At 44.1% G+C, this 20,421-nt stretch overlaps 1 protein-coding gene across 2 annotated transcripts in view; it reads right to left on the bottom strand.

Moving 5' to 3' along the window:
• Positions 1 to 4,028: 4,028 nt before the first annotated feature.
• Positions 4,029 to 20,421, bottom strand: part of ESR2 (estrogen receptor 2) — a 189,946-nt gene continuing 173,553 nt past the window's right edge. For both annotated transcript variants that reach the window (XM_077464349.1, XM_077464350.1), the window contains 3 exons: positions 19,300 to 19,433; positions 15,810 to 15,990; positions 4,029 to 4,600 (listed from right to left, as the gene is read on the bottom strand). In XM_077464349.1, coding sequence (XP_077320475.1) covers positions 4,423 to 4,600; positions 15,810 to 15,990; positions 19,300 to 19,433 — 493 coding nt within the window. In that variant the 3' untranslated portion in view covers positions 4,029 to 4,422. The remainder of the gene's footprint in view (positions 4,601 to 15,809; positions 15,991 to 19,299; positions 19,434 to 20,421) is intronic.

Below are 20,421 nucleotides of genomic sequence, written 5' to 3'. Positions count from 1 at the left end.
ATGCCGGTAGAGAGCCTGGAATCGCCTTCCGTGAGAAAAAGTGGCATTTGGGAACCTGCCACTGAGGAAGCCCACATTACACAAAGTCACAGAAGGGGGCCAAGTCTACCAACTGAAAAGGCAGCAGTTGAAGTGCTAGCAATTTAGCCAAGCTAGCATTCAACCACTGGGCATGTGGATGGCTGGGAGTGAACTTCTTTTGACGGTCCAGCATCTGGGGCAGGGAATTTGCCTGGTACAATCGGCAGTCAATGTACTGCTGGCAGAGTGCCCGCAAGTACTTGGCTGTGACACACCTAATTCTACACCTTCATTCCTCTCAGTGCAGGTTTCAGAGAGGACTGAAGGTCTAGTGGGGTTGGAGATCCCAGATGATGAGGAGCAAGGAGAGGTCCACTTTGTTCTTTGGTGTGGGTCTTTAAGGTACGCTTGGCAACGAGCTGCATGGCAGGTCAACAAATGTCTGGTTTAAGCATGTGGTGCCCAAGCAGCTGATGTTTTGGCCACGCAAGATACGCTTGAGACATATGTTGCAAATAGTGGTGCGATCTGATGCACTCATCTCAAAAAAGGCCCACACCAAAGAACTTTTGGAATAACGTGCAGAGGCAGCGCCCTGCACAGGCGGAGCTCTGTGGTGTGATTCAGTCTGTGTGCTGCCCTTAAGCTGGCCCCCGGAGGGCATTCTGCCCCATTGGAGATGTGCCTCCTCCTCTCTCCTATCAGGCACCCACATGGAGTCAGTGACCTCATCATCCCCTCCCTCTTCATCACTACAGCAAACCTGGCAGTATGCTGCAGCTGGTGGAACATGACTGCCAGATTGCTGTACTTCTTGAGCATCCCCTCTCTCTGCGCTCACGCTACTGCCTTCCTCTAGCTGGGTATCATCATCAGAGCCTTCAAAACACTGGGCATCCTCCTGGACCATGTACTCAACACTGTGTTCAAACAGTTTGGGGGACTCGTCAGGAGGACGTGGTGGGTCTAGGGAAGGAGTGAGTGACTGATGACATTGAGATGAGGGAAGAGGATGCGTTGGCAGCTGCTTTGCCAGTACCCTGAGCGAGAGAGGATGAGGAGGGCTTGGTCATCCAATCTACCAAGTCTTCGGCATGATGCGGCTCAACACATCCAGCTGCCGAAAATAAGGCCACGTGCTGATGACAATGCACCGTGTCCACGACCAGCACTGTTGCCTCTAGACACAGAGCCTGCTTGCCATCTTATTGGCTTGTGACTGTGTGTCTGCCTCTCCTTGTTGGCCTTCCAGACATACTAATGGCCTGCAGGGAGATGAGACAACCAGCAATTGCTTTAGGTACACACTGAGCAGATGACACAGTACACCGACTAATTACTGCAGGTTCCTGCCTGTGGTATAAGATCTGAAGAACACCAGCAATTGGGGTAGCTTCAGGTGTATAATGTGCAGGTGGCACAATACACCCACTGTAACTGCTGCAGCTGCCTGTGGTATAGAAATAGAACAACACCAGCAATTGGGGGTAGCTTCAGGTGTATACAGTGCAGGAGGCCCAATAAACCAACTCTAACTGCTTTAGGTTCACAAGAAAAGAAGACACTGACCCTGCCTACCCTGCGATGGCACAGTGCACTGTGGGCCGTGAGCGCCACGCGAACGGCCCACAAAGTTCTGGATTCGCCGAACAGCCGGTGTTCCAGTCGAACATGCGTTCAACTCAAACACCGAGCTCATCCCTATTCTCAATCTACATCTCTATCCTGGGTCAGCTGATGGCCTCCATGTCTTCCAATATAATTTCTATGCCGACTGTACCCAAATCCATCTTTCTACCCCTCAGCTCACAATATCAGTCTGCTCACACATTACTAAATTACTAACATCAATATGGATGTCACACCACTTCCTCAAGCTGATTCTATCCAAAAACGGAGCTTATAATATTTCCTCCCTCGCTTGCCCCTTCCCCTGACTTTTCAATCAGGATTGATGACACAACAATCAGTCCTTGTATGCCAGGGTGCTAGGTTTAACCCTGGACACTCCCTTTGGTACCACATCCATTTGCTGTCCAAATCGTGCTGTTCCACCCTCTGCAACATCTCCAAAATACACCCCTTCTTAACCAATAACACCACAAAGCTTTTAATTCACTCCCTGGTTATCTCTCGTCTCAACTACTGCAACTCCTCCTGATTGGCTTACCTTTATATAGGGTATCTCCTGTCATCCACCATGAATGCTGCTGCCAGATTCACCCAGCTTACTAACTGTTTAGTGTCTGCTGCTCATCTCTGCCGATCCCTCCTTTAGCTTCTGCTCACCCAATGAATAAAATTAAAAATATAAACAACTTACAAAGCCATCCACAACTCTGCCCCCAGCTACATCACTAACCTTTTCACAAAATAGCACACCATTCTGTTTCTCACAAGACCTCCAGTTCTCCAACTCTCTCGTCACATCCTCCCATGCTTGTCTCCAGGGCTTCTCTGGAGCCTCTCCCATCCCTGGAACTCCTTACCACAATCTGTCCATCTCCTACTCTATTCACCTTTAGGTAATCCCTGAAAAACCATCTCTTAGAGAGCCAATCCTACTTCTTACTAATAAAACTGTCTTTTTACTTTGTCCATCAGCTTATCCCCCACAGTTATTACCTTTTGTTTGACTTGATCCTTCCTAGATTGTAAGCTCTAATGAGCAGGGCCCTCTGATTCATACTGTATTGAATTGTAACTGTACTGTGTCTTTATTTTGTAAAGCGCTGTGCAAACTATTGGCGCTATATAAATACTGTGTAATAATAATAATAATAATAATCTGTGAGTAGGCAGCCAAGGTCATTACTGTAATGTTGAGGAAATGAGGAGAGGGATAATGGAGCAGGTATCAAAATAGAGGCAGATTCTCAACTAGTCATACACGCATACAGATTTGGCTGTGGAGATATGATTTATAAAATACACTTTACCACAAGGCAGCATTACTCCATTAATTCAGATGGTCAGCAGCTACTTCGTTATGGTTGAAAATGTCTCTGTGAACCTTGGCCAGCCATAGAAGGAGTGAATCTCTTTCCTGCAACTACAGACAGCGTTAACAGGGGAATCCCTCCTGAGCCATTGTGTTCTCCTGGCAGTGAAAGCCGCCCCTGCCAGGAGAACACAGTGATTATTGCAAGCGGATATAGCATCCAAATGCAAAACAAAATATATTTATATATATAAAAATCACATCTAAAATCCAGTCCAGCAGGCTGGTTGCCCCCAAGTTACAGTTGTACCAGATTCTGCACTCTCCAGTTTTGGTAAATCAACCCCAATCTATGCACCAAAAGAACTATTCCTTCAAGTGAAGACCCATGTGTCTTTTGCGGTCCAATGAGTCCTAAAGATATATCAATAGTTGTCCAACTCAGCATCTAAAATGGTCACTTGAGAAGTTTGTAGTTCACTTATTGAAAGGTGTTTCAAGCTTTCATTATTTAAGCCATTGTTTTTTTTTCCCGTTGAACAAATGGTAACAAATATCAGTTAGGCTACTTTCAAACCGGGGCGGGTGGGGGCCCGGGGGTAAAGCGGCGCTATTTTTAGCGCCGCCTTACTGTCATTTTAGCGGCCCCATTCGGCTGCTAGCAGGGGGGGTTTAAAACCGCCAGTATAGCGCCACTGCACTATACTGGCGATTTTGCGGCGCTGCCCATTTTTTTTCAATGGGAAGGGGCGCACTAGGAGCGGTGAATACACCGCTCCTACAGCACTGCACAGATGCAGCTTGCAGGACTTTTCGTACCGTTCTGCAAGCGCACCACTCCCGTGTGAAAGCCCTCAGGCTTTCACACTGGAGACACAGGAGAGGCTCTTAACAGGCGCTACACAGGAGCTATTTTTAGTGCTGTAGCGCCTGTAATGCACCTCATTGTGAAAGTAGCCTTAAGGTTCTAAGCAGCGCATAGCAACAATTTTCTCAGACACAGGAAAATATCCAGCATAATTTTCATGTTTAATCTGTAGTTAATAATTATCATTACAAACATGGGTAAAATAAGGTTGCCACCTTTTTTATTGATAGGGCTTGTTGCCATCATTATTAACAAGAAAGACATAGTAATAAAACAAACAAAAAACACTAAGGACAGTGTACCCCCACAAAAATGGCAACTCCAGGTACAAGCCTCGGCTCCGCCATTATAAATATGTACAAATCAAGTGCATGCAAATTGAAACTCACCTGAGAATCCGATATAAAATTATCTTCTTGTATTAACTATACAAAGTACATTCCTATCTGAATTGGAATTTTTGTCCATTTGTAATACAGAACCAAAACGTTTTCAGCACAAAACAAGAAAACTTCATTATCGCCTTGTAAAAAGTCAAGTAAATGTTTGTAGGCTTTGTTCAGTCATCACATTAGTTACAGAGCTTGGCCAGTCACTGAGGTGGCTGGGAGCTGGTATCCCTACCGTCTGCTTTGGCACAGTAGCTGGCAGCTGCCATCGGCTTTCTGTGGTCCCGGAGTGTGTGCGCATTCAGCATCTCTAGCAGCAGGTCATAGACAGGCACCACGTTCTTACACTTCATGCTAAGCAGATGCTCCATCCCTTTGTTACTGAAAACAACAAGGGACAAGTTTTAGGTGTATTGCATACAGATATTTTAGTAACATACAGAACATTTTAATTTTTATTCTTTGGAGGAGACCATAAGATTTGTTACAATGTTCTTAAACCTGCAAAATCGTCAAGAACAATGTATTGGAAAAGAAAATTTATTTTAAAAGTTGTCGCATACTGTAGTGACCTAGGGACCGGTAGATGGAATCACAGTATGACGTGGAGTAAACACTCATCTAAGAGTTAAGCAATGAAGAGACTTCTTTTGCAGAGGCTCTTTACCTTTAGTATAAAAAAAAAAAAATAAAAAAAAAAAAAAAAAAAAACCTCATCCCAACCCACATAAAAAATTTATCTTTGCCAAGCTTTCCTGCCACTCTGTTCCTCTAAGTAGGGAGTCATACCCTTTGCAAGCTTCAAGATGGATGATGATGTCAATCTCCTTCCTCATGTGCCAAAGTTCAGGATCAAGCACAGAATCATAGGAAGGGGATTATGTTTTCACCCATAACTGCAACAACCTGAGTATGTTGCAAGATACCAATGGAGGAATGGAGCAGCAGGAGCATGTGATGAAACAGATTATAAATTGGTTGGAAAGGTGGACTTTTAGGTGACTGTGCAAAATTACAAAACAAAAACTAAATACTATGTGGGAGCTCCTGTTAACTGTCAAAGGGATTTGTATTTCTGTTCTTCTAGTTCTAATATTTACACCGTTATTCCACACAGTACAACCTTACCTAGCAGGGTATAATGCCTGTTTTTTTTTTGGGGGGGGGGGGGTATTTGTGCTGCAATCGAGTAAAGCCTGGTACACACTGGCTAAAAATTGTCAGTTTCGGCAGGACCCGGACAACTTTTAGTACATGTGTTATGCTATCTTTTCGACAGAACCCAGTTTAAAGCAGAACTATACTGGATCCAGTGTTACGGAGTCCCTGCCAGCCACTGACATCATCGGGCAGCCATTTTCCAGGGTTCAACTACTTTCATGTGCAGTAGTGCAGTCAGCTTTGACACTGCCAAATTTTTTTTAAAGGAGCTGTGCAGGATTGGGGGGGGCGCAACGACTGTGTGGTCAGGATTCAATAGAACAGCCAGGATGAGCGGCACACCAATAGTTGCTTGTGTTGGCACAGTAATCAGTTTTTTTTTTTTTTACGTTCAGCCTTCTGCTTGAATGAAAAAAATAAAAAATAAATATGTCAATGTGTACCCTGATTGTGATTGGACAATGAAGGAGAGGCAGTACACAGGTGAGCTGATAATAAACCTAATCTGTCAGCATTGTTTTTTCCACCTATCAGCATGTCATGTTGGCATGAGGACTGCAGCACAACTGATCATTTTTTTGTGCTGCTTCTCCCTTTACCAGTTTGAGCTCCGCAGTACAAGTACAGCAGACGGCTGATTCAAAGTCAAATTCAAGAAAGGACAAAATGTTCTGGTAATGACTGTCAAATCTAGGGATACCCTATCACTTCCTGTTGTGTTCCCAAACAAGAAGTCAAGGGAAAAAGAGAACCTGATTGGGAATCCAACACTTCCCTAATCTATGCAAAACTAAATACAGTGGTGTGAAAAAGTGTTTGCCCCCTTCCTCATTTCCTGTTCCTTTGCATGTTTGTCACACTTAAGTGTTTCGGAACATCAAACCAATTTAAACAATAGTCAAGGACAACACAAGTAAACACAAAATGCAATTTGTAAATGAAGGTGTTTATTATTAAAGGTGAAAAAAAATCCAAACCATCATGGCCCTGTGTGAAAAAGTGATTGCCCCCTAAACTTAATAACTGGTTGGGCCACCCTTAGCAGCAACAACTGCAACCAAGCGTTTGCGATAACGTGCAATGAGGCTTTTACAGCGTCCTGGAGGAATTTTGGCCCACTCATCTTTGCAGAATTGTCCAAATTCATTTACATTAGAGGGTTTTCGAGCATGAACGGCCTTTTTAAGGTCATACCACAACATCTCAATAGGATTCAGGTCAGGACTTTGGCTAGGCCACTCAAAAGTCTTCATTTTGTTTTTCTTCAGCCATTCGGTGGTGGACTTGCTGGTGTGTTTAGGATCATTGTCCTGCTGCAGAACCCAAGTTCGTTTCAGCTTGAGTACACGAACAGATGGTCGGACATTCTCCTTCAGGATCTCTTGGTAGACAGCAGAATTCATAGTTCCTTTTATCACGGCAAGTCTTCCAGGTCCTGAAGCAGCAAAACAGCCCCAGACCATCACACTACCACCACCATATTTTACTGTTGGTATAATGTTCTTTTTATGAAATGCAGTGTTCCTTCTACGCCAGATATACTTGGACACACACCTTCCAAAGAGTTCCACTTTTGTCTCATCGGTCCACAGAATGTTGTCCCAAAAGTCTTGGGGATCATCAAGATGTGTTGTGGAGAAATTGAGACGAGCTTTGATGTTCTTTTTGCTCAGCAGTGGTTTTCTCCTTGGAACTCTGCCATGCAGGCCATTTTTGCCCAGTCTTTTCCTGATGGTGGAGGCATGAACGCTGACCTTAACTGAGGCAAGTGAGGCCTGCAGTTCCTTGGACGTTGTTGTGGGGTCTTTTGTGACCTCTTGGATGAGTCGTCGCTGCGCTCTTGGGGTAATTTTGGGCGGCCGGCCACTCCTGGGAAGGTTCACCACTGTTCCATGTCTTCGCCATTTGTGGATAATGGCTCTCACTGTGGTTCGCTGGATTCCCAAAGCTTTGGAAATGGCTTTATAACCCTTTCCAGACTGATAGATCTCAATTACTTTCTTTCTCAATTGTTCCTGAATTTCTTTGGGTCTCGGCATGATGTGTAGCTTTTAAGGATCTTCTGGTGGACCTTACTGTGTCAAGCAGCTCCTATTTAAGTGATGCCTTGATTGTGAACAGGTGTGGCAATAATCAGGCCTGGGTGTGGCTAGAGAAATTGAACTCAGGTGTGGACAACCACAGTTATAGTATGTTTTAACAAGGGGGCAATCACTTTTTCACACAGGGCCATGATGGTTTGGATTTTTTTTCACCTTTTAATAATAAACACCTTCATTTACAAATTGCATTTTGTGTTTACTTGTGTTGTCCTTGACTATTGTTTAAATTGGTTTGATGTTTCGAAACACTTAAGTGTGACAAACATGCAAAGGAACAGGAAATGAGGAAGGGGGCAAACACTTTTTCACACCACTGTACATTTCTGGCTACACATACACTCCAAACACTTTTTAGTGGAAGCAGATATCAACCAGAGCTTTGTATGAAATGATAAAGGTCTGAGAAGATTAGCACAATATACAGAGACCAATGTGATGTTTAGGAGTCAAATATTCAGGAATGTAAATATATAAAAAAAAATTATATATATATATATATATATATATATATATATATATATATATATATATATATATATATATATATATATATATATATATATATATATATATATATATATATATATATATATATATATATATATAATTGCCATAGAGCCCATGTACCTTCCATCTGATCAGTGCCTGGAGGCACCAGCAGTGATAACAGCAGCTGGTTTAGGCTTCATACACTTGGCCACAAGAGGGCATATAGCATGCATGGAGTGTAAATAACCGCCATAAGGGAGCCACAGGTGCAGCATTCAGCCTTCAATTGCAATTAGGGCTGAGCCCATGGTTCGACTCGAACATCGGGTGTTTGTTCTAAAACAAACCAAATGCATTATGGATTATGGGTTGTTGGCGAGAAATTTGAGCGCCACGGAGCGCCCCATAATGCATTGCTGTGTGATGATTGGCCAAAGCATGCACCTGGCCTGCATGCTTTGGCCAATCACAGCTTGCTGAGAGCGCAATAATTGGATAAAGGCAGGGCAATCATGACTCAGGGGGACGAAGTCCACTCCCCACACTATATAAGGCCGCGTATAGTGTGTGGATAGAGAGATAGACACACATACTCTCTGCATTTAGTGTAGAATATATATATACAGTCAATGTAGTTTATATAGCACAGTGTCTTGAAGTGATTAAGGGGCATGGGGGTACCATCAGGTCTGGTATGGATTTTAGGGGGAACCCTGCACCAAAATTTAAAAGAAAAATGGAATGGAGGTCCCCCACCAAATCCATATCAGACCCTTATCCAAGCATGCAACCTGGCAGGTCACAGGAAAGGGAGAGGGGTGGACGAGAGAGCAAACTATCTGTAAAAAAAAAAAAAAAAAGTGTAAAAACTATACCACTTTTTTGGGTGAATGGGTAAGGGTACCCATTCACATAGGGGAGGGGCAAGTTCTGGGGGCTCCGTTGATTTCAATGGGGCTGCCTGCTGCAGCTAACAGCTGGGAACCCTCTGCTGGGGTTCCCACACTTAAATGATGTTGGGCCCATTCATAAATGTGAATGTGGCCCTAGAAAAATGTCCTCATTTTCTGTAGGTTCTACTACAGGACAGGATGTAAAGCCTAATCTCTGGAATGGAATACAGATGGCAAAAATAAGGGACAGGTTTTAACTATCCCCTACTTTTTTCAAAATAATTTAAAAAAAGTTGGGGTTTCATGATATAAACTTTATTATATTTAAAGAAAGGGCTTTTGAAAGCACAGAGTCATGGTTAACACACATTACATGATGGTGAATTTATTGTAAATGACAACCCAACACACCTTCAAAATGCAAGTGTACTACAATGCATGGTGTCCTGTGCTTTGCGCCTCACAAAACTGCATCTCATTCAAATTCCCTGGAAGTCGAAGTGCATTTCAGTCTATTCATTTTGCATTAGCTGAAAATTGCAGCACACCACGATATGCAACAATACATGCATTGCAGCATATTGCATTGTGGTGTGAATGGGCCCCAAAAGCATCACGCTGTATCCTTCAGTGTGTTCCAGTGGCGGCCGCTCATAAGGGGCACCGCCCCCCAATCCATGCACCCAGCCCCCAGTTTCCATGCAGGGTGCCGGACGCATGAATTTCAATGGTTTTTTTTTTTTGAAGCACATGATCAGAGCCTAAAGGCTTTAATTGGCTAATAAAAGGGTGAGCTCGGGGCGCACCCACTTGTTTGATGTTAGAAAATAATTATTCGCTAATGTCTTCCTACTTCTCTTCCTGGCCTATCAGGAAGCGGGTCCTGGGACCCGATTGGCCGGGAGTACTAAAACCTGATTGGTTTGGAGAAGAAGCAACCGCCAGGACTCGGGTGGAGATGCTGGGGGGAAGCCGCGACCTAGATGAAGTGCAGGGCTAGTGGGCGGCCTGGCAGGCAACAGAAGCAGCAAACACACGTGCCCGAAAAAAAAAAAAAATTGAGCATTAGCCACCACTGGTGTGCTCTAATTGATATATCTTGCAAAATTGCCACCTGCAGCCACTTAGGGCTCATTCACACCAACTGTGCTGAGCTCCGCTGATCAACGCAGGCTCATCACAAGGCCACAGAGAAAACAATTGCTCTCAATGTGCCCTACAAGTGTGTGTTTCAATGTACTGTTGTGCATAGAGGATAATGTAGTGTTTTTTGTTGTTTTGTTTTTAAAACATGAAATTAAAGCGCTATTAAACCAAAAAGCATGTATTATATTGCAGCTTATCAGTTGTTAGATGTGGTGGCTGTATTGGTTTTCTTTTTTAGACTTTGTCTTTAGTTTCACCTGGTACTCCAGCCAGTAAGACCCCTTTCACACTGAGGAGTTTTTCAGGCTCTTTTGGGCTAAACAGCTCCTGTAAAGTGCCTGAAAAATGCCTCCCCTGTATCCCCAGCGTGAACGCCAGATGGCTTTTACACTGGGGCGCTGTGCTGGCAGGACATTAAAAAAAGTCCTGCAAGCAGCTTCTTTTGGGCGGTGAAGGAGTGGTGTAAACACCGCTCCTGCCCACTGAAACGAATGCAGGCGCTTCAGCAGCGGTGCCCAAAACGGGCATATTTAACCCTTTATTCGGCCGCTAGCAGGGTTTAAATGCACCCCACTAGCGGCTGAATAGCACTGCTAAAACAGTAAAGCGCCGCTAAAATTAGCAGCATTTTACCCTCAGCGCCCGCATGCCCCAGTGTGAAAGCAGCCTGTTATTTTTCAACTTTTTTTTTTAACAGACCAGGCTGTTTAGAAAAAAAAAAAATTGAGAAAATCCCGAGACAACTTAGGTGCATATACATGTCACCCTTTATTCATTTATTGAAAACCTTTATTGCAAAAGGCACTTTATGAGCGCTATAAAAATAGCGCCTGCAAAGTACCAGTAAAGCGCCTCTCCTGTCACTCCATTGTGAAAACTGGAGGGCTTTCACACTGGAGCAGCGCGCTGGCAGGATGCTAAAAAATTCTTACAAGCAGCATCTTTGAGGCACTTTAGGAGCAGAGTATACACCACTCCTACAGCGCCCCCTGCCCATTGAAATCAATGGTCACTGCCGCCGAAGCACCAGCAAAGTTAAAAGCGCGCTTTTAACCTTTTTTTGGCCACTAGCAGGGGTTAAAAGCACCCCGCTAGCGGCTGAAAAGCACTGCTAAAACTACGGTAAAGCTCCACTAAAAATAGCAGCGGTTTACCGCCGACGCCCACCTGCCCCAGTGTGAAAGTACCGTTACAGTACTTTGGGTTCAGCTTTAATATTTGTTAGTCAAATCCACCTAAAACTGCTAGTCCATCTAACACTACCCTCTCCGCAAATTAACAATGTTGCTGTTCAAAGGGGTCTTCATTGCATCTCCATCCAGACCGCAGACAATAAGTGTGTTACTGGCTGGATCTCCAGTTGAAAATAAACATGAAAAACTTGGCAAATGGGGCCTTTAGCATTTACATGCAGTAGATCCAGCAAGGGTTTCGGTGATTGGCTGCAGACAGAAGCCCCACTGAAAACAATGGGAGGCCGACGGCTCCCACAGCTACTGCTGCTTGGATGCAGACTGTTGTAGGGGGTGAGAGGGCTGCATGCAGGCCATATTAATAGTTAGACATGCCAGGTACACCTTCTACAAAAACTACTTATGTCAACTGTGTTGCCCATAGCAACCAAATGTTATCTTTTATAGCAAGTCAGAAAAATAACTGCCCAACCTCAAACATTTTTTTTTTTTTTTGGCAAGGTGAGGAAATGTTAGAATCTCTATGGAGGTATTACTGCTGTCTATGTCTTCCTATCCTAGAGATCCCTGTTCCCCTATTCTTGTGCCACAGGGATAAAAAAAATAAATAAATAATAATTTGAGTCGCAGAAAAAAAACACTCTTAAGAACCTATTTACTGTAGCTTTGCCTTCTCAATAGAATTCCATGGTGGATCACTTTCAGAGGGAGTCTGACATAATACCGCCTTACTGCCTGTTTTAACCCCTAAAAATCTGTACCACCACGCTGGGGCAGTTGCAGCTGGGCCCCATTTACTTGGATGGGTCGCATTCAGCGGGTGGTACTGAAGGCAACAAGGCAGGGGGTTACATTTCACATGTACACTCCCATGTGCTGGCTTTGCAGCTTATGGGGGGGGGGGGGGCAGTAAAAATGCAGTTCATATGTTTATCCCCAACAACTACTGGAAGATCTATCAGATTTGCTGTGTCCTCTTTTCACAGTGATCTGTTTCTCCCCATTTCTTGTCTTCTGGTTTTTTTTTTTTTGTTTTTTTTTATTCATGACATAAATAAATCTGCAATCAAAGACAGCAATAATAATAATAAAAAAAAAAAAAAAAAAAAATCTAAAAAGAAGTTTACCCTATCCAAAACTAAGAGCTAGAACTTGGCATATGGAAGGCACAATGTACAAAGAACTTGTCAGAACACAACCCTTATCATACATTTAGCATTTCAATTGTCATTTTGATTAAACCTAAAATCACAACCTTAGAATATATGGCAACAAACAACTAAACAACAAGTACTGTTGAAGAGGTAGATAAGCCATATAGGTCCATTTCTTACCTTAGCCTGGCACTGAGCATTAACACACAGGTGAATGTGATAAAATGACAGAGAGAGAGAGGCATAGACATTATCAGGTGTTTCATTATATGTGTCTACCTCTATTTGAATCATTAACTCTTTCCTGAAAGCCATAAGGATGGTATGGTATTATTCAATATTTCTGGGTAGCCAGGTGTCTGGCTAATAGGAGAAATTTAGGACACTGTATTGCAGCTCTGTGTGCTTCCACCAGATTTTTATGCCAACTCATTTAACATTTTCCGGCCTCTAGTCAGTACAGTGAGTCAGCGGGCATGAGGAACTTGAGAGATGCTGGAGCAGGCTACAGTGCAGGGTTGCCAACTGCTAGTAAATTTACTGACAGTTTGTAAAAATCAGTGATTATTTTTTTTACAACTGCCAGTAAATATCAGGGCTGATAATTTCATGCTGTGTTGACTTTTTAAGTGTAAATCAAGCAAATTATGTTGTTATAGGTATTGTCAGTGTTAGGTTCTGTAATTTCTCAGGTTGCCAGTAAAAAATGTGCTCTGCCAGTAAATTTTCCATGTTTTGTCAGTAAAAAAATGCTGCGGGAGGATGGCAACCCTGCTACAGTGAACTGTGGGAGGTGTGGGAGACCCTGCTATGAAAGTTATTGGGGTGATGGGCTATAATTCCCAAAGAGAGACTATTACAAGGAGAGAGGAAGGTATTTTCCTAGGCTGTGGAGTGAAGGATGTCCACTTGCTGTGAGGAGACTGGAGGGTGTGCACTGCTGTTCCTGTGTGCACACTTGCCAGCTACAACCGGAAGCCTGAGACAGAAAACCAGAGTGCTTATTCGGATGAGGAAAAGTCACTCCTGGAGAACTGTCCTGGGGATTGAGGTCCTCCTGTCCTTCATGTCAATGCACACGTGCATTCCATCACCCTGCCCCCCCTCCTTTTTCCCTTTCTCCTCGCTCTTTTTGACGCTCATAGGCGTCCTTTTAGCTCCTCTGTTCTTGTTCCTTCTTCTCTTAAAAAAGTTGAAGTGTCCATTGTTGAAACTCTAGCATATTGTCTAAAGTCACCTCCTCATTTTTGAAAGTGAGACATTTACGTAAATTTTAGTGATGTCAGCATATCTTGCATTCCTGTATCTCGCAATATAATACCATGCTACTTTGAATCACCTCTGCATTATGTGAGATATTGTACCTATTCTGTTGCATATTGCTCTGATTGATGCTTTGTTCTTTTATATAAATAATGTGAAAAAAGAAAAGAACACCAGCCTGTGCGTTTTAATCTAGGTTTGATGCATCGCTGGGACTGGTGAAAGTCCGCTGCTGTGAATGATTTCTGACCCTCTAACTAGTGGCTTCTAATCACTGCATACAGACATTAAGGAGTGCACCACCTTAAAGACTGGGTCCCACCACAGCTAGGAGCTGCCTACTATTAAATGTTCATAGAGACCTTGCATTATTTACTTATAGCCAGAGGAACCGCTCTAAGGATATACCGTATATACAGCTATCCAGATAGAGTGCACTCTGAGGTGGTTATTGATTGCAGAGATGTTACTGTGCTAACATTGTTTATAGCTGGGATAATTTTGCTCTAGTAGTACAGTGTTTTAGACTATGCTGCTATAACCTAGTAATCACATTGTTTAGCTTACTGATAACTGATTCTTCTACCTGCTCACTTACGTGTGTGTTGACATTTGCTGTGATAATCAACATACTTTACTTATAGTAAACCAGTCTGGTGCTTATTTCTTTATACTATAACATAGTTGTGTGCAGGATATTTATATGTGTGCTCCCATAAGTATTTGCAGCAATTCTTTGCTTAACCAGGAGTGTCAAAGGGCACAAGGTCTGCACACTGGAGGCAAAAAAACAGAGAGTGCCGATATTCCAAGTGGTTCCTGCAGGAGTAGCGTTTAACCAAGTGTGCTGGACAAAGTAAGCCATGATCTCCTGCAATTGAGGCAACTGCCAGAAAGTGGGTAACATCATTCAGTAGCAAGGTCTATTGTCCATCTGGCCATAGTTCAATACCGGCCACACACATTTTAGCCTAATTTCCGATGCAAATTTCTTTTTAACGCATTGATAATCTTTTTATTTATTTTTTTTAATATGAAAAAATAGGCAAAATCAGGAGCTATTGTATTGGTTTTCAATGACAGTTGACAGATAACATTATTTTTTTTACACCGAGCTTAAAGTGGTTCTAAACCCTCAAATTCTTTTACCCTAATGCATTTTAGGCATTAAGGTAAAAAACCTTCTCTGCTGCAGGATCACCCCAGCCCCCACCTTTTTCTTACCTGAGCCCCGATATGATCCAGTGCCAGGCACGAGAGCAGTTTATGCAGATTGATAGCTCCTGTCAATCAACTTGAGGGAGTGAGGGACAGGGCAGAGTGTCGCTGTTTGTGTAAATGGACACAGCAGTGGGGTTTGAAAGCGAGCACATGCAAGTGCCCCCATGGGAAGGACCTGAGAAGAGGAGGTTCGGGGCTGCTCTGTGCAATGCCATTGCACAGAGCAGGTAAGTATAGAGACATTTGCTATTTTTTACAAAAAATGTTTTTCCTTTACAATCGCTTTAACAAAGGACTTACACTATTTCATATGTTTATTAATGTTTAGGGCAGTGCAGTAGTTTAGTGGTTCCAATTATGCCTTGAAGCAATGGGATCCCTTGTTTGAATCTTGGCTTGGACACTATCTGTATGGGAGTGTGCTGTGCTTGCATGGGTGCTCTCCCACACTCCAAAGAAATGCAAGTAGGTTAAAAGGCCCCTGTCTAAATTGGTTCTAGTATTTCTGTATGGTAGATCAACTTCTATTTCAACCACAATGGCCATATATGAATCGAAAATTCAAACCAGTACCCGCTGAACCAGCCAAATGTCTATCCATGTATGGACAGTTTAATTGATTAAAATGACTATTCAAGGTAAAGTAACAAGTACACTTAAATGACCACCCAATAATATATTAACCTTTCATTCACTATCCCCGGTAGGGGTAGGTTTTTTTGACGTGGGGATAGAAGTCATACTGACTTGCAGCTTACATGGGGCTGTTTTGACTTGGCTTCAGCAAGCAAATTAGGCAGCAAACAAAAGGCAAATATAAATAGCTGGGGCTGGCTGGTTGGTGGACTATAAGGAAAAGGCCAATCTTGTTCATCTCTCCCAAAGTAATGCTCCCTGTCAATTCACCCCTTCCTGTGTGTGTTTTAAAGGGCTCAAATTGAGGGTTTGTATGAACTGTGTGTTTGTACCTGGCATGCCGCACATGGGAAAGCAGCATCAGTAAGTTGGCCAAGCGGGAGGACTGCTGCCGGAAGGGAATTCCACTCTTGGCTATGACCCAGACCAGTCCATCAGTGACTGTGTTTAAGAGGTGGTGCAGTTTCCTGCTGCTGTCCGATTCCTCCTCAGAACTTGATAGTGGGAACATGTCTATGAGTGATACAAAGCAAAAATGGCTTACAATATTATAAAGAAGTGTAATTTTTTTTAGTTTTGGATATAATACACATAGGGCATCATAATATTTAACACTGGGCATCATTATGGGGTGCAAGTAACCTATTTTATAGTATGCTTATAAAAGAGACCTATTTAGGTCTGTGTGGGTTTTTGCTCAGCTCAGAGGTGACTCAGATGCATCTCATACAAATCTGAAATGCAAGTTGAATGCTCCTGAAATCATGCTACATTTATTTATGTATAGAAGCCCTCAAATGTATGGAAACCCTAAATCTATTTTTCAGTATGGTTTGGCACCATGCCTCACCATATACAGTTTTAGTAAGCAGATTATTGTTTGTGAATCTATTGCAAGGTTTCTTACCTTAAGGTCCTGCCAGAAACATCACTTCCTGCAGCAGGCTGACAACATTAAGCCGCTGCCTTGCAATTTAAAGCAGCATGGACAGACTGCGGGTTAATGGCAGGTAACAAACTAGGAAACTTTGCTATGGATTCCTGCCTACCTTAAGTGGGCTTTAACACTGGGAGGCCATGTAGTGAACACAGAGGTGGACTGACAACTCATGGGGCCCCTGGGCAATAGGAGATTAAGGGGACCCCAGGCAATAGATTATGGGGCCACACAGTATACACACACACATACAGTATACACACACAGACACACAATATACACACACAGAATACACATATACACACTGAAAATGTACTGGAGAAGCAGGGCAGCTCTAATCTTGGGATTTTTTTTAAAAAACACAGATTTTTACATACTGTCCCTGGTTTTATTGAGGCTGGAAACCCTGATGGGGCCCCTTAGTGGCATGGGGCCCTTCGGGCAGTGCCCGAGTGCCCGAATGGTCAGTCCGCCCCTTAGTGAACATATGATCACTGTGATTGGCTTTCACAGCAGTCACATGTAGTCAGGTTGCCAACTGTGTTCTTGTTAGCCAGATTAGTGTAGCTCAGTGTTTCTCCATTCCAGTCCTCAAGGTGCATCAACAGGTCATGTTTTCAGGATTTCCCTCAGATGAAACAGTTGTGGTAGTTACAAAGGCAGTGAAACTGATCAAATCACCTGTGCAAAATAATGGAATCCTGAAAACATGACCTGTTGGGACGCCTTGAGGACTGGAGCTGAGAAACACTGGTGTAGCTGACCAGGGGAGAAGGGGTAACTCTGCTTTGCTTTTTTGCTCACATTCACAGGGTTTTGGGGTCTAGCCTCCTGTCTGAATGAATGAATGAATGACTTGTATAACGCTACCTATACGAACTGAATCGCCTCAGGGCGCTTTTCTTGCCACCGGTGTCCTGTCTTAAAAAAATATAAAAAGGCAGAGGTTCAGGTCTCAAGAGTGCACAGGTCAGTGGGCTAAAGAACGGGAACCTTACAGATGGTGAGACTTGCAATTCATCAGCGGAGCATCGGCCTTTGGAATACACCCAAGTCATGAACTTCTCCAATCGATTCTTGCCAGCTATGGACTTTACCTACAAGGACTTTACCTATACAAATACCCTGGGGTAGCCACTATTAGCATTAGATAGGGAAAGGATGTTCTGCCATGTTGTGTTTATCATATTGAACCTTTAGTAAAAGCTGTCAACCGCACAAAGCCTGGTCTGAAGTTACTCAAGACATGCACATGGGGTTCTGGCGCACACTCACAAGCTTTTGAGGCTACTATTGCACACCAAAGGTTCTAGTAACATCACAGCAACAAAAGGTTAACTGCAAACAGTCGGCATGGTACCCAGTAAAGTAACAGGTTCTTCCGGTAGCAAGGGGTCCAGTGTTATGGTTCCCTCCCTTGCTGTCTGTTTCCTTTGGTCCCCATGAGAGCAATAGTTTTATGGAGAGTTACGGCCTGATAATGGGTATGGAGGAACAAACGTTAAGTGAGCATGTATGGGGTCCATGCTATGTGCTCTGTGGGACCCCATTCTGTTACCGGGAGTGACGTACACTGACTGGTGGAGTGGGCCTAGGCTCTGAGTGTTCCTCCAAATGCAGCACAACCACCTATTCAAGTGTGTAGAATATGAGACGCTAGCCTTAGAAGTGGCTCATCTCTGAGTTGGAGGACTGCCTTAATGTTTTACTTTCACATGACCGCAGCCCTTGTTTGGTCCTGACACTAATGAGCATGCCTTCAAGCAAGGTGTAATTCCTCTGTTATAACAACCGACCCTTCTTGCCACCTGGTGTAGCCCAGAAGAAGCCTCCTGTGTAACCAACACTTGGCACCCAACAAGTTAATGGGGAGAATATCTTCCTCTTGGCGCTCTCGGACTAGCACTGCTACCATAAATGTGCTCTGGTAGTATAGTTCCAGCACTCGGTGGGTTCAACTTTACTACTGCTCACTGCTGTACTAGAGGTGGCCTTGCTACTGTTTATGGTGATCTGGACTCCAAATGTCATCCTATGCCTAGCCCTTATTGTTAAACGATGTTGTATGCAAAATTGGGTTATTACCATTGTTAAAGCGGAGGTCCACCCTAAAGTGGACCTTCCGCTCATTGGAATCCTCCCCCCCTCCGGCGCCACAATTGGCACCTTTCAGGGGGGAGGGGGTGCAGGTACCTGTACAGTACAGGTATCTGCACCCACTTCCGGCATAGCTATCTGCGGAAAGGGGCGTAGATTCTGCAGAATCTACGCCCCTTTCCGAAAGTCCCCCGCTGCCTGCTGGGAAACACACGGATCCCAGAGACAGCGGGACCATCCTAATTGCGCAGCGCGACTCGCGCATGCACAGTAGGGATACGGGAAATGAAGCCGAAAGGCTCCACTTCCTGATTCCCATACCCAAGATGGTGGCGGCAGCACCCGAGAGACGATCGAGAGATCGGCTTCGGGTGCCGACATCGCGGGCGCGCTGGGCGGGTAAGTGTCCTTATTTTAAAAGTCAGCAGCTGCAGTATTTGTAGCTGCTGGCTTTTTAAAAAAAAACGGCGGAACTCCCGGCGGACTCCTGCTTTAATTAATTTTATGCTTGCTTAGTTCCTAACCATATTGGGTGACAATATATTAAGTTTGCCTTTACTACCTGATTTGGTGCATGTTTTCTTTGATATAGCACTGCTATTGGGTACAAAGTATTACTTTCAGGGATTTCCTGTGATATTGTATGTTTGACACTCCAGGTTGAGTGTACAGAGTGGCTGAGGTTCTTGAGAAGGTTGAGGCAAAGAACAGAGGACCCATCCTATCCAGTGGTTCCTATGGGGGTAGGCCTACAGACACAATCTACAGTATGGTGGACCCTTACTCACTAGAATTCAGCAGGATCATGACCTTCAGGCAAAGGTACTCTCTGTGTTGCAGTTTTAGCTCTCGAAATCTTGAAGTTGTAGCCAGTAGCATGTCAAAGATTTCCAAAATTCCTTCCACGCATTTGCCTTCATCCCTGTAAATACAAAAATCAGTCTTCACCCACTGCTTCCACACTGTTTCATGAGTAAATCCTACTGACCTCTCTCTAACTTTATTTACTACAGGGTAAGCAGTGAGTATTGAGGGTTGACACAACCAGGCAAGCAGCATTTTTAGAAGGTCAGCAATAGCAGTGACTATATTTTTCTAAGGACAAGTGTAATTAATTATTTTTAATTTAGATTAGCAGCAACATCACCAATAGACAGAGTGCTTTACAAAGATCACTGAACAGTCCTTGCCCCAGAGCAGCCTACAGTTTACGGCTGGTGCTCAATAATTCAATGGGGGCTGCAGCAAACAACCCCCCCCCCCCCAGAGATGGACATGAATGTGGGAAACACCAGCAACACCAGGACCCCCTGGGAGACGGAAGGCCTCCTTACCTTAGGAGGCAGATGTCCTGCCTGGGATGACTCCGACCTCCCCTGTCCGAGCCAGGCAGTGCTGAATGCTGGATGGCTGATGGTGCTGTGGGTGAGCCATCCTGGAGTCACAGTGGCAGCTGGTGGATTGGTCGGGCTTCCCCTGCAACTCCCCTGGCCGTGCGCCACCCCCGGTCATGGTCTCCTCCCTCCTCCTCCTAGATCAATTGGAACGCTTCTCCTTTCGGCCAATCGGGAAACGGGTCTCAACTTCCTGATTGGCTGGGAGGAGAATCAGTGTGACAATAGCGAATATTCATTCGTTAATGTCACATAACTGGGTGGGCTCAGGGTGCAGTGCTCTGCCCCCCAAGCCTACTTTTTTTGAAGCCTATTAGAGCCTCTGGCTCTAATCACGTGCTTCAAAAAAAAAAAAAAACATTGGATTCCATGCATCCGGCTCCCCACATGTAGATTAGGGGGCTGGATGCATTGTATAGGGGGAGGGGGCGCCCATGCGCCCCTAATGGATGGGATTTAAAAAAAGAACATACACATTTTTTTAATATAGGGTATGCAGGATAGGTAGGGGGAGGA

Source organism: Lithobates pipiens, unplaced genomic scaffold, assembly GCF_037356315.1.
Source record: "Lithobates pipiens isolate NorthernLeopardFrog02 unplaced genomic scaffold, aLitPip1_a1.2 Scaffold_30, whole genome shotgun sequence".
Lineage (NCBI taxonomy): Eukaryota > Metazoa > Chordata > Amphibia > Anura > Ranidae > Lithobates > Lithobates pipiens.
This window is presented reverse-complemented; position numbering and strand designations above follow the sequence as displayed.